Genomic DNA, 15261 nt, shown 5'->3' with positions numbered 1-15261 from the left:
GCCAAGTATGAAAAAAATGACAAAACTGCTATAAAGAACATAATTTGTTTATATGCAAAATATTCAAATAAAAGTATTAAGTAATTTATAATACATATATATGAAAAGTACAAGCATTTTTATAAATATACAAGCATTTTTATAAATAACAGCACAGCTAGTTATGACAATGGTGAGGTGCTGCTGGAGTCTAGAGTTTACTCAAGAGAACTGCTCTGTGGTGCGTTTCCCAAAGTACCAATAGAGTTCAATGGGACTTACGATCATAGTTGACTTTTCGGGAACACATGAAAGATTCAGTTAGTGAGTTTTCTACTTCAGAAAAAAGACACATATACACGACACCATGAGTAAATGTAAATTGTACAGCATTTTATAACTATTTGATCTTAGAAGTTGGTATTTGCTAATAATAAAAACATTTCTAAAAAAGGCAGGAGAGTTCTGTACAGACGTTACATTAACAAACTTTATTGCGTCAAAATAATGTATAGCCTTATCTTATATTTAAAATGTAAAAACATACATTAAAGCTTACTTGAACAGAGACTCTTTAAAATCACTTGCACGTGGTCCAGTGTATCTTGCGATTCAGATTCGCGGTAATTAATAATTCGGACGAACCGTCTGAATTTGCAAACCGTTTTGATTAAAAAAAAACTGAAATGATCAAAATGATTCCCACATTCAGCTGATATTTCCTGCTGTTATTTCTTGGTTTCTTGCAGTCGCAAATGTAACAAAAGCACCTGTAGAAATGTCCCTGACAGCAACATAGTGTTGGGCCAGATCTGGTCCACATCTGCTCCACATCTGCTCCACGTGTAAACCACATGTACCAGATGTGGGCTGGATCTGGGCCATACTATGTTGCTGTATCAGATAAACAGTATTAAGATTCTCCTCAAAATGAATCAGAATCAGAAAGAGCTTTATTGCCAAGTAAAAAGTAACAGGTAAAACACAATATACTGTACACTTAAATATTCAAAAAAAAGCAGAACCATCCCAAAACTTATAATTAGCCCACAAGTAGGCCTATTTGTACTTTGTTACAGTACATCACTGTACACTCTAAAAAAATGCTGGGTTAAAAACAACCCAAGTTGGGTTGAAAATGGACAAACCCAGCGATTGGGTTGTTTTAACCCAGCGGTTGGGTTAAATGTTTGCCCAACCTGCTGGGTAGTTTTATTTAAACTAACTATTGTTTAAAAATTGCTATATGGCTAGCTTAAAATGAACCCAAAATAGTTGGGAAATTAAAAACCAGATGCAATTAGAGGCAACAATAATAGACAAAAGGTGAATGTTTATTAATAAGCTTTAATATTTTATTAATATAAATTTAATAGTTTAATAGTTTATTAATATAATTTTTTTAATAAGCAATTTAATAAATGTTTATTTTTTAATAATTATTCATTGAACATTAATAAATGTTCATTTCCAACATACTTTGGGTTAATTTTAATTAAGCAATACAGTAATTTTTAAACAATAGTTGAGTTAAATAAAACTACCCAGCAGGTTGGGCAAACATTTAACCCTACCGCTGGGTTAAAACAACCCAATTGCTGGGTTTGTCCATTTTCAACCCAACTTGGGTTGTTTTAACCCAGCATTTTTTAGAGTGTACTTCTTAAAACATTCAGAGGTGTAAAAACCTTCATTTGCAGCATTCATTTAATGCATAGACTGTGTGTGCAAGTGAATGGCCCTTCATACACTTAATTAACTATCCTGATAAAATTAGATTTAAATTTAAATTCACACATAAAAACCATGAAGACTACAACTACTACTGCTGAGAAAGGAATTAGCCACCCTTTTCATTTCAGTTAAAGTGCAATACACCACATCTTTTATCTGAGAAGTGACATTGGTAAAACCCGGTGTAGAAAAAAAGTTAATTCATATAAAAACATTTAATTAAAAATGAACTTGATCACATCAACTCCAGCCAGCTATTATATTTCCCTTTAAAATTAATCACACACCCTGTTCTTTTGTTTATAGGCTTCTCTAAAATGCAGACTTTGTCTTTCCACATTGCAAATGTGGGTTTTGTATTTCGTTCCACATCACAAAAATCATGTGCGGCAGAAATCTGTGGACTAAAATGATTTCTCTGTAATAGCAAGGGTGAAATTCGTCGACGTCCTCACCTGGGACATCCATACCAATAGTTCTTACACCAAAGTGGGATGTAGGTTTGAGGCCAGCCTTTTCCAAACACATTCCCATGTAAACATCATCAATGGGCAATAGAATTATAGAGTGAGACATTTTGTAGATTGTTTTGGCCGTGAAGCCGGAGAGAAGAAAGCCTCCTCCACCACAGTACGGAGGATAGCTCTCAGACTCCTGAACCTGCACCGGGATATAGTATTTACTTGAGGAGTGTCTAACAGGCCCTGTGTTCTCGAAGAGGTACCCGGTAAAGAGATGTTTGCTTCCATTATTGTCCTCTTGACCTTGAAGATACTCAACCATGTTAAAAGTATTGGCAAAGATGTCATCGTCCCCGTTTAAGAGAAATCTAGCATTTGGGCACCATCTTTCCATCCACTCTAAGAAAAGGATCTGCTTCAATGTGAGGTTAAAGAACGAATCATTGAAGTCCCACTGCAAAATGTCCTTGTTCTCATTGTTCTCCAGCCTCAACATCTTATTCAACCTATGCATCTCATAGCCAGTTTTTGTTGTTCCAATTATGAAGACCCTACGGATCCACACACCTTTATACAGTCTTTCCTCAGCCCATGTTTTCCGCAGGACTTCTCGTCGATCGTAGTTTTCTGGAGAACTCTTGATGACCAGCAGAAGAAAGACATCTGCAGAGTTCAGGGGTCCGCCACACTTATCAGGCTGATCAAGCAGCATAGGAAATTTCCTACAGTGTCGGTAAAGCAGGAAATCTTGGATATGACCTGGCAGAGTAGAAAATCCAGTCACATTATAAGCAGACGTATTCTGTTGACATTGTGAAAACAAAGTCTGGGGAGTTTTGGATCTGAGCAAATCGGTTTGATGACGGTGCATCTCATATGTGTCTTTGCTATTCAGTGTCATGTTGTCTTCAGTGTCATATTTGTAGATGAAAATGAGGAGGCACACAACACCTGTGAGGATTAACGCTATTGTCATGCTTTTCTTACTCATCTTCACACCTGTATAAGAACAGAGACACAATTCATAGTGTGAGCACAAAAGTTCACTCAACAAGGATTTTTCAGACCCAGTCACAATTCAAGGCTGTACTCTAAAAAAAATGGTGCTATTTAGTACTAAATAAGGTTCTTTGGCTCGTAATCATAAGGGAACCACTTACTTAGATAAACAGTTACGCTTTTTTCGTAAGTTGAATACGAAAGGCATAGGATGTAGCATAAGCGTTTTGAACTGCAAGAGGAGTTACACTTTCTTTGTAATATGGAAGGCAGTCTGGCAGAAGCTAGATATTTTACTTTACAATTTGTTAAATATGGATATTTTTCTTACACAAATGCATCGCTTTGCTTCAGAAGGCCTTTATTAACCCCCGGAGCCGTGTGGAATATGTTTATGATGGATGGATGCATTCTCTTGAGCTTCACACTCGTTGGTCCCCCTCACTGCCATTATAAAGCTTAGATGCGTCAGGATATTTATTAATATAACTCCGACTGTGTTCATCAGAAAGAATAAAGTTGAATAAAGAATAAACTTGAGGGTGAGTAAAGCTTGGGGTAATTTTCATTTTAATCAGAACTAATCCTTTAATGCAAAGAAAACAAGTTTATATTCATTTTTAAACAACACAATAAAATATATATAACTGTAAATAGTTACACTTAGACTGCATTCACACCTTTTCCATTAAGCGACATTTTAAAATAAATAATGTTACAAAAAAAGTTCAATAGAGAAATATGCAATGATGGTAAAAACGAAGTGATACTTTTAAATATTAAACTAAAACCACCAGTAGGTGGCGCTAAGTCACTCTCTTAGTGAGTGAGTCATCGAGTCATTCATTCATTCAGTAAAGAAGCAAGTGGCTGTATTTGTGAATGAGTCATTGAATCATTTACCCTTATGATTCATTCAGAGCGCAGATTCATTCCTGAATCACCGCTACGTGTTGCAGTTGTTGTGCCGAATTTCGACTCCCTGCCAAATTATTACCCCCCTCGTTGAAGTCGCTATCTGATTGCCTAATCCTAACCCCTCCCCCACACCTAATCCTAAACCTACCAATAGAGGGTATGCATGTGAGGTCACCGTCGACCATTATGACTGCGGTTACGCCCACTGAGTGGCACAAAGACTGAGCGGCAGCACTGGTTTTCAGTGTGAATGCCTCGAAAAACACACAAAACACATCCAAAACGGGAAAGAGTTTTGTGATTGACTGTACAAATAGCTTTGACACAAAACCTGAGGTATATTCTTGCTCGTATATTATCAACGTTAAAAACAAGAACTCGCAGGGTTTTTGTATCGAAGAGAGTCGATCTCTATGCACAGTGTTTACAGGCTATTTGTTCTCCATGCTAGTAAGTGCTAAATCCCCACTTTTATAATGTACATTCTCAAGAATGGCAGTAATGTAGCGCGATTTGCTAAGACAGCATACTCTGCACGGTTTTGATGGCAAAATACATTTTGCCTGTTAGTGCTTGGTTTTAATGTTATTTTAAGTTGGGCTAGAATTAAGTGAATGGCAAAACTCAGCATTTTGTTTGCATACCCCCTCTTGTCATCTCATGTATGCCTCAGTTTTCTAAAACTCTGGAGAATCTTTTTAATAGTAGATTAGAGAGGTTTATAGATAAATATAGCATAATTAATGAAAGTCAGTATGGGTTTAGGTCAGCAAGGTCAACATCAATGGCCATAATTGATGCAGTGGAGGAAATTACAAATCGCTTAGATAGAAAAAAAATATGCAGCTGGAATATTCATTGACTTAAAAAAAGCCTTTGATACTATTAATCACTCAATATTATTAAAAAAACTGGAAAGATATGGTATTAGGAGAGTGGCTTTGAACTGGATCCAAAGCTATTTAACCGAGAGACATCAGTATGTGCAGATGGGTGAGTTTAAATCTGGATTATTGGACATTGCTTGTGGGGTTCCACAAGGATCTATTTTGGGCCCAAAGTTGTTCAATTTATATATAAATGACATATTTAATGTATCTAAATTATTGAAACTGATTCTATTTGCGGTTGATACTAATATATTTTATTCTAGTGATAATTATAATAATTTAATATATCATATAAATAATTAATTAATGAAACTAAAAACATGGATGGACATTAATAAATTATCCCTGAATTTAGATAAAACTAAAGTAATGTTTTTCGGAAATTATAATGGAAATTTATACCTAGGAATAAATATAGATGGTATTGTTATAGATGCAGTCTCCGAAATTAAATTCTTAGGAGTAACTATTGATAGTAAACTAAGTTGGAAACCACATATCAGACACATACAAAGCAAAGTTTCTAAAAGTGTCTCAATTATTAATACAACTAAATACTTTTTACAATACAATGCATTGTATATGTTGTATTGTACATTAGGGTTGCCCTATTTAACTTACTGTATAGAAGTGTGGGGCAATAACTATAAAAGTTCACTACATTCCCTCTTTATACTCCAAAAACGTGCAGTAAGAATCATTCATGAGGTAGGATTTTGTGATCACACGAATAGTTTATTTCTGCAATCTAAATTGTTAAAATTCTTTGATTTAGTTGATTTTTATACTGTGCAATTGTTATACAAAGCCAGTAAAAGTACACTTCCTATGAATATTCAAAAACTCTTTTCGCAGAGAGAAGGGAGTTATAATCTGAGGGGATTTGGTAACTTTAATGTTCAGGCAGTGAGAACCACAAGGAAAAGTTTGTGTGTGTCTATATGTGGAATTAAACTTTGGAATCGATTGGGGTTACAGCTCAAGCAATGTCCTAATATTCATCAATGTAAAATTAGATATAAGGAAATGGTTTTGTCACATTACACGAATGAGGAAGGTGGTGTTTGACTGTTATGGGTATTCATATGTATTATAAAATATAATGGAATCAGTCATTCATTAATAAAAATGGTTATGTATTATTATTATTATTATTATTATTATTATTATTATAGAAAGGTCATAACTTATACTTAAGTAAACAATAAATTGATTTAAATATATAGTACATTATGAATAGTAAAGTAGATAATATATTGATGTATATATATATATATATATATATATATATATATATATATATATATATATTATACGATGAATGAATATGAATATATTATAATACTGGTCTTTGAAAGCATATTGTGATTTTAGATGACTGTTTATCATGATTATATTATAACGGTTATTAGGTTATTATAGTAGTCGGATTTTAAAATAAGATAATGTTATAACCTACAGTGTAGGCATAAGTGAGTAGTGTGGAATATTGCATATGATCAACATATTATCTATATAATGTCTCTAGGCTTGATATTTGCGGCTGTTATGATTATCATCGTCATTATTATTATATCAATATATAACAATGTAGAACAATCAATTTGTGGTCAGGAGCATGAACCGAATCAATTTAAAGGTGCCGTAGAACATCTTTTCAAAAGATGTAATATAAGTCTAAGGTGTCCACTGAATGTGTCTGTGAAGTTTCAGCTCAAATTACCCTACAGATTAATTTTTTTAACTGCCTATTTTGGGGCATCATTAACTATGTGCCGATTCAGTGCGCGGCCCCTTTAAATCTCTCGCTCCCTGCCCTCCCGAGCTCTCGACTATAAGTGCAGTTATACAGTGCATAAACAAAGTTCACACAGCTAATATAACCCTCAAATGGATCTTTACAAGATGTTCGTCATTCATGCTGCATGCATGCATCGATTCCTGTGAGTATAGTATTTATTTGGATGTTTACATTTGATTCTGAATGGGTTTGAGGCTATATGCTCCGTGGCTAACGGGCTAATGCTACACTGTTGGAGAGATTTATAAAGAATGAAGTTGTATTTATGCATTATACAGACTGCAAGTGTTTAAAAAATTAAAATCGTGACGGCCCTTGTCTCCGTGAATACAGTAAGAAATGATGGTAACTTTAACCTCATTTAACAGTACATTAGCAACATGCTAACGAAACATTTAGAAAGACAATTTACAAATATCAGTAAAAATATCATGCTATCATGGATTGTGTCAGTTATTATTGCTCCATCTGCCATTTTTCGCTGTTGTTCTTGTTTACCTAGTCTGATGATTCGGCTGTGTGCAGCTCCAGATGTTAATACTGGCTTGTGTAATCCTTTGAACATGGGCTGGCATATGCAAATATTGGGGGCGTACACCCCGACTGTTACGTAACAGTCGGTGTTATGTTGAGATTCGCCTGTTCTTCGGAGGTCGTTTAAACAAATAAGATTTATATAAGGAGGAAACAATGGAGTTTGTGACTCACTGTATGTCTTTTCCATGTACTGAACTCTTGTTATTTAACTATGCCGAGGTAAATTCAATTTTTGAATCTAGGACACCTTTAAGGTATAATGTACGACATAGGTCAGATATTGTATATAAATATATTGTTCTTTATATCGGTAACCATTCATTAGGATGAATAGAGGGTGGGGTTAAATAAGTTCGTCTTCTTCCCACTCCTTTTCGAGCTATAATAATATATAAACTGTGAACATGTCTGATATATATTTATAGATACTGTTATTCCGATTATTTCTTTTGTTTGTTTTTTTCTTTACCAAGTGTAGGTATAATGTATAATATTGTACAATATATTTATTTTTCTGTGTACAATACTTTTATATGGCTCGAAATACAGTAATCAAATCAAAAACCCAGTTTGAGAACCATTGGACTAAACCACTTTAATTTTGAGGTAGGCCTATTTGAATTAGCCGAGGTAGGCTACTTAATCATTTGTTCTGAAACTTCAAACTCCCGGCAAACTATTCAATAAAAATAATGATTAGCCTTTAGGAGACAGCATTCTTCAAGAATTTTTGCCGGTGGGCGACCGCAGTAAAGATAGTTTGCGGTTCGATAGTCAGATTTCTTTTGGCTATAACAGTTCTTTTGGCACGCAGTGCGCTGTCATAGACATGCAAATAATACCGAATATCATTCTCCATGATTTGTGAATTAAGGTGACGCTGTCCTTTGGGCCGAAATCAGGTTTTTTTTTCGTAGCGACTCTTAATTTTATAATGGCTATAGCTCCAAAAGTTGGACACTTAGAGGAATGAAATCTTAGAGGAATGTCATCTTAACCAGCTTGATCTGTGAATTTTTTCACAGCAAAGCTCTTGTCCGTAAACCCTTTGGTAAGTCCGCCAGTAAGGAATGAAAGGCGTTCTTCATGTTTAACGTCTATTACCAATAAACACTCAGACTGCTGGAATAAAAGAACATTGTTTTAGGTCGAGCTTGATTTGTGAAAACTTTAACAATAGCATTTTATCTCGTTGCCGTGTTTCTCTTTGCTCTGCCCCCCGTTTTTTGTATAATATGGTCTTACGGTTGCTGTTTCAATGAATAACCGTTTCCAATCCATTAGGTAAATGATCTGTGAAAACTTAAATATTCTGATCTGTGAAAACTTTCACAGGTCAGTTTTGGTCAGCTGACCCTTCCCTGGGTCACTAACTTTGCTATTCTGATCTGTGAAAACTTTCACAGTTCAGTATGGACCAATACTGAACTGTGAAAGTTTTCACAGATCAGATTAGTGATGTTACTGACTCTGGGAAGGGTCAGCTGACCAAAACTGACCTGTGAAAGTTTTTACAGATCAGAATAGTGATGTTACTGACCCTGGGAAGGGTCAGCTGACCAAAACTGACCTGTGAAAGTTTTCACAGATCAAAATAGTGATATTAGTGAACTACACACACACACACACACACACACACACACACACACACACACACATATAGGCCTATATATATATATATAAGGTCATTTACCTAATGGATTGGAAACGGTTATTCATTGAAACAGCAACCGTAAGACCATATTAGGCTATACAAAAAAACGGGGGGCAGAGCAAAGAGAAACACGGCAACGAGATAAAATGCTATTGTGAAAGTTTTCACAAATCGAGCTCGACCTAAAACAATGCTCTTTTATTCCAGCAGTCTGCGTGTTTATTGGTAGGGTAGACCAGGTACAGTTGGTACACTTTTTGCTTTCACCGTTATCACACCAAAATTATGGGACTGAAAAGAAGTGAAACGAAGTGATTTTTCATATGACATTTCTTTTACTTGTCTACTAAAATATTATTAATTATTAACATCCATAAGTAGGTCATATTTTTCACAATTAGCTCATAAACAAAAGAAGCTTTTTTGTTCCAACTGTACCCATGTCGAAAACAGTCAGTTACATTTAAACAGTACCCTAGTACAGTTGAGACACCCATCCGGAATGCTGTAAAGCTGCCTAACCAATTCACTACAAATGTAAAATACCTTTAAAAATGAGAATTTAACACTTTTTATTTCCATTTAGTATTTCATTTTATTATTTTGTTTAGTTAAAAGTAGTCCATTTGTAAAACATTGTGCAGTAATGGCAAACAGTGATACAATATTTAATTTTAGGCCATAAATTTAATATTAACAGTTGAAAAGTTGACTAACAGTAAAAAACATTGAACAATTGCAAACAGCAATAATAAAACAGATGAAATCTATTAATTTTAATAGATTAATAGATCTTAATAGAACTTACATCGTGCAAACTGCATGGGCCACAATAGGATTCTATGGTGTGGGTATGTGTCTCAACTGTACCCCGCTGACCACCTCGAACATTTCTCTAGATTTTACGATGACCTTGTACGACACAAAGTCATGCAATAGCTATGTCAGTGTTTAGAGCACAAAATAAGGTTTACGAAAATGTAAGTTAACTTTAACAGTCATGTAAGGATGAGAAGCTATTCAATGTGGAAGCGACGTGGTGAAGTGAAAAAATTACCTTAGAAAAAAACTTTCGCCGATATCTTCGGACTGGAGAAGCGCATGTACTTCAAATTTCACACGATTGAAGAGGGCGCTAATATGCATGTGCTAAGAAAATTTCACAGATCAGACTTGCTGCGAACGCAAGTTATTTAAGGTGTTTCAACTGTACCCTATAACCAACTGTACCTGGTCTACAATAATAGACGTTAAACATGAAGAACGCCTTTCTTTCACATTCCTTACTGGCGGACTTACCAAAGGGGTTTACGGACAAGAGCTTTGCTGTGAAAAAATTCACAGATCAAGCTGGTTAAGATGACACCGGTTTCATTCCTCTAAGTGTCCAACTTTTGAAGCTATAGCCATTGTAAAATTAAGAGTCGCTACGGAAAAAAAAAAACCTGATTTCGGCCCAAAGGACAGCGTCACCTTAATTCACAAATCATAGAGAATGATATTCGGTATTATTTGCATGTCTATGACAGCGCACTGCGTATTTATAGCCAAAAGAAATCTGAATATCTTTACTGCGGTGCATTACCGATGAAGAATAATCATATTTAGCTATAAAACAGTAACAGTAGCAGCATACACATATCTTGTCGTCGCGTTTGGTTCATTTTTCACGGCAACGATCGAAAAGCAAAATTATTTAAACGCATTTAAAATTAATATTAATTCCTAAAACCTACATTTGAGGAAAGAAAAAAACACAGATTAATTTTTTTAGTGATCTAAACGAACCAGATAGGAAACATATTTATCTTACCCGACCGTTTAGCTTCTTCGGATAACATCAACACAAGTCTATTTGAGGTTTTGTTCATGTTAAAATGCGCTTCAACAACCATCCCACCCTGTTTTCACTGCTCAAACTCTCTCCTCTTAATGAGGAAATCTACACGAGTCTCTGTAGTTCAGCTGTCTCTAGAGGAAAAACTGAAAAATAAACGGCCAGAGAGGCAGTCTCTCAAAACAGGTGTGCTGCCTACATAGACAGCATGAGGAACAATGCTATCCAGGTAGCCAGCTTAATGGGTAATCATTTGTAAAAAATAAAAATAAATAAAAATAAAATAAATACATAAAAAATTATAGCCAATGTTTGCAAAACGATTTCTTCAATTTAACACACAATACATGCTAAAGTCATACCATAAAACTCAAGTTTTGTAATTACATTTTATTTTATTACAAAATAGGTTATATAAATTGTAATACACTGTAAGAAAAAATACACCATATCTACTCAATAAAAATGAGGCAACAGATTACAAGCAATATTATTAATTAAATTTCACAAGGTTTGGTATTGAGTAAATATTAATTAAATGAGACCCTTAATAGTTATCCATTTAATATTAGTAGATTTGAATAGAAAACAGTACAGAATTAATTAGAACCTAAACAAAAATATTGAGTTGAATTGAAAAAGATAAACTCCCTAATGTGTAAATAGTACTAATAAAAATTAATTTAATTCTACTCAAATAAGAATTTTATTAACAATTCACTTTTGTGCTTTACACAGCAAAAACTGCAGTGTTAAATTAACACTCCTGGGAGTACATGTGAGACCATACTCAAGAGTGTTAAAGTATTAAAATACGAGTGTTATATGAACACTGAAGCGACATCAAGAATCAGCCTGTGAATCTCAAAGACGGTGACAAGCAACATATTCTGATCAACAGATCAACCCTGAACATTAGAAAACAAGCTACTAAAAAGTCGCATAAACAGAACAAAATAAAATATGAGAATAAAGGAAATTACTAAGACAATTCAGCTCATAATTTAAAGGCCAGGAGATACTCAGAATCTTACAAAAATGTATTTCTTATAAAACAAGATTGTTCTGTGAAAAAAGTGTACAATAAATAAATAGACGATAGTAGCTATAATAAAATATTCACATTTTTCCTCAAGGACAGTAAAATAAACTGCAATAAAGTGATTTTGCTGAGTTCCTGGGAAAGCATGTAATATTGGTCTTAGAACAATAATCCTGTTGACTCAGGAATATAGAGAACATGTTAAAATCTGTTCCACCTAAAGTGAATGCGAGTAAAGTTTGTTTTTAGATAAACGAGGATCTGAAACAGGATGTGCAATAAGATAGAAGCAACAGACCCCTCCCTTAAAGGCCCCCGAAAGTGAGACAGAAGCCGTTTAAATTGAAAGTTAAAGAGAGGATGCTTCAGTATACCTAAAAAGCTGCCTTTGTGTGGGAAAGTAATAAACTGTATATCATCAAGTAATGAATTGCCTACACTGTAAAAAAAATCCCGTTGTTTCTACGGAAAAATACCGGCAGCTATGGTTACCAGAACAATACTGTAAAAATGACATCAAACCGTAAACATACTTTGTCACGGTGCACACAAGAACAAGATGGTAAGATCCAAGTGCAGTGATGTTTATTAAAGGGAACTCCAAACACGTAATCCAAGGAACAGGCAAGGGTCAAAATCACAGAAACAGTCCACAAAACAAAAGGCCAGAGAAACAAACGATGCACGTAACAAATACAACAAACCACAACTGAGGACAGAAACAACTGAGATTAAATAGACAGACACTGATTACAAAATACATGACAGCTGGGTGTAATGATGTGATAAATGGATAATGAGTCCGGCAGTGCGTTATGGGTAGTGTAGTCAATGGGGTGAAAACAGTCCAGGATGGAGTGCCCTCAAGTGGCTAATTCGGGCACTCTCACTGACGGTCGTGACATTACCCCCCCTCAAAGGAGCGGCTACCAGACGCTCCACCAGACAAAACAAAAACGAAAAACACAAACTCAGGAGGGAGGTGGACAGGAGGAGGATCAGGGGGAGGGATGGTGGGCCAGATCCAGGGTGCCCAACTGATAGCCAGGGCGGTGCTGGAGGAACTGACCAGGCTGGTTCCAGTGGTTCTGGAGTCCTGGCTGATTGCCAGGGTGGCGCTGGAGGAACTGACCAGGCTGGTTCCAGCGGGTCTGGAATCCTGGCTGATTGCCAGGGTGGTGCCGGAGGAACTGACCAGGCTGGTTCCAACGGTTCAGACGGCCTGGGCAGTGGCGGCAGGGCAGAAAGCCTGGGCGGCGGCGGCAGGGCAGAAGGCTTGGATGATGGCGGCAGGACAGAAGATCTGGGCGGTGGCAGGGCAGAAGGCTTGGACGGCGGCAGGGCAGTAGGCCAAGGGTGCTTCATGGCCATATCAGGGAGAGCGGGCAGCTCGGTAACGGTCTCCGTGGCCGTATCAGGGAGAGCGGAGGACTCAGGGACAGCAGCGGGCTCAGACTGGAACTGCTCAGGGACGGCAACGTGTTCAGACTGGGGCTGCTCTGGGACGGCAGCTGGCTCAGGCTGGGGCTGCTCTTGGACGGCAGCGTGCTCAGACTGGGGCTGCTCTGGGATGGCAGCTGGCTCAGGCTGGGGCTGCTCTTGGACGGCAGCGTGCTCAGACTGGGGCTGCTCTGGGACGGCAGCGTGCTCAGACTGGGGCTGCTCTGGGACGGCAGCGTGCTCAGACTGGGGCTGCTCTGGGACGGCAGCGTGCTCAGACTGGGGCTGCTCTGGGACGGCAGCTGGCTCAGGCTGGGGCTGCTCTTGGACGGCAGCGTGCTCAGACTGGGGCTGCTCTGGGACGGCAGCGTGCTCAGACTGGGGCTGCTCTGGGACGGCAGCTGGCTCAGGCTGGGGCTGCTCTTGGACGGCAGCGTGCTCAGACTGGGGCTGCTCTGGGACGGCAGCGTGCTCAGACTGGGGCTGCTCTGGGACGGCAGCGTGCTCAGGCTGGGGCTGCTCTGGGACGGCAGCGGGCTCAGGCTGGGGCTGCTCTGGGACGGCAGCGGGCTCAGGCTGGGGCTGCTCTTGGACGGCAGCGGGCTCAGGCTGAGGCTGTTCTGAGAGCATCCTCCAGGCACGCAAGACCGCCAAAACATAGAACGTGAGGACAGCCCTCTTGGCTATCACCGGACTGATAGGGAGAGCATGCCGTACTGAAGCGGATTCACTGGCTGGAGCGGGCTCACTGGCTGGAGCGGACTCACTGGCTGGAGCGGGCTCACTGGCTGGAGCGGGCTCACTGGCTGGAGCGGGCTCACTGGCTGGAGCGGGCTCACTGGCTGGAGCGGGCTCACTGGCTGGAGCGGGCTCACTGGCTGGAGCGGGCTCTGTAGTAGACTCACTGGCTGGAGCGGGTTCTGTAGTAGACTCACTGGCTGGAGCGGGCTCTGTAGTAGACTCACTGGCTGGAGCGGGCTCTGTAGTAGACTCACTGGCTGGAGCGGGCTCTGTAGTAGACTCACTGACTGGAGCGGACTCTGGAGTGGACTCACTGACTGGAGCGGGCTCTGGAGTGGACTCACTGGCTGGAGCGGACTCTGGAATGGACTCACTGACTGAAGCGGGCTCTGGAGTGGACTCACTGGCTGGAGTGGACTCACTGGCTGGAGCGGGCTCTGGAGTGGACTCACTGGCTGGAGCGGGCTCTGTAGTAGACTCACTGGCTGGAGCGGGCTCTGGAGTGGACTCACTGGCTGGAGCGGACTCTGGAATGGACTCACTGACTGAAGCGGGCTCTGGAGTGGACTCACTGGCTGGAGTGGACTCACTGGCTGGAGCGGGCTCTGTAGTAGACTCACTGGCTGGAGCGGGCTCTGTAGTAGACTCACTGACTGGAGCGGACTCTGTAGTGGACTCACTGACTGGAGCGGGCTCTGGAGTGGACTCACTGGCTGGAGCGGACTCTGGAATGGACTCACTGACTGAAGCGGGCTCTGGAGTGGACTCACTGGCTGGAGCGGACTCACTGGCTGGAGTGGGCTCTGGAGTGGACTCACTGGCTGGAGCGGACTCACTGGCTGGAGCGGGCTCTGGAGCGGACTCACTGGCTGGAGCGGACTCTGGAGCGGACTCACTGGCTGGAGCGGGCTCTGGAGCGGACTCACTGGCTGGAGCGGACTCAGCGGACTCACTGGCTGGAGCTGACTCACTGGCTGGAGCTGACTCACTGGCTGGAGCTGACTCACTGGCTGGAGCTGACTCACTGGCTGGAGCTGACTCACTGGCTGGAGCTGACTCACTGGCTGGAGCGGCCTCCGGGCCTTGAAGGATGGAAGAAGCCTTCTTCCTTCTCCTCCTCCTCCCTTTACCGGAGTGAAGCTGAGGCTCAGCGCCCACCTCCCCTGTGCCTTCTGAAACGGATTCCTGGGCTGGAGCATGCAGACTGCCTGGTTGACTCGGTGAGGTC

At 39.6% G+C, this 15261-nt stretch overlaps 1 protein-coding gene across 3 annotated transcripts; it reads right to left on the bottom strand.

Annotated features, from left to right (window-relative positions):
* Positions 1-1537: 1537 nt before the first annotated feature.
* On the bottom strand, positions 1538-10939 carry LOC125280419 (N-acetyllactosaminide beta-1,3-N-acetylglucosaminyltransferase 3-like). Of its 3 annotated transcripts, XM_048210942.1 has the most exons (3): positions 10787-10935; positions 3505-3668; positions 1538-3173 (listed from the first exon to the last, which is right to left on the bottom strand). In XM_048210942.1, the coding sequence occupies exons 2-3, from the start codon at positions 3512-3514 to the stop codon at positions 2026-2028; spliced, it is 1158 nt and encodes a 385-aa protein (XP_048066899.1). In that variant the 5' UTR covers positions 3515-3668; positions 10787-10935; the 3' UTR covers positions 1538-2025. The 3 variants fall into 3 exon arrangements, with proteins under 3 accessions (XP_048066899.1, XP_048066901.1, XP_048066898.1); XM_048210944.1 differs by lacking the exons at positions 3505-3668; positions 10787-10935 and adding an exon at positions 10031-10269; XM_048210941.1 differs by lacking the exon at positions 3505-3668 and having other exon boundaries at positions 1539-3173; positions 10787-10939.
* Between the last annotated feature and the right edge of the window lie 4322 nt (positions 10940-15261).

This window comes from Megalobrama amblycephala, linkage group LG12 (assembly GCF_018812025.1).
Source record: "Megalobrama amblycephala isolate DHTTF-2021 linkage group LG12, ASM1881202v1, whole genome shotgun sequence".
NCBI classification, from domain to species: Eukaryota; Metazoa; Chordata; class Actinopteri; order Cypriniformes; family Xenocyprididae; genus Megalobrama; species Megalobrama amblycephala.
This window is presented reverse-complemented; position numbering and strand designations above follow the sequence as displayed.

Excerpts from the sequence above, each read along its gene's own strand:
- LOC125280419 (XM_048210941.1), bottom strand. The coding sequence starts at position 10,868 with ATGGTTGTTGAAGCGCATTTTAACATGAACAAAACCTCAAATAGACTT. Across the intron at positions 3,174-10,786 it reads CGAAGAAGCTAAACGGTCGG|GTGTGAAGATGAGTAAGAAA; the intron begins GTAAGATAAATA and ends GTTCTTATACAG.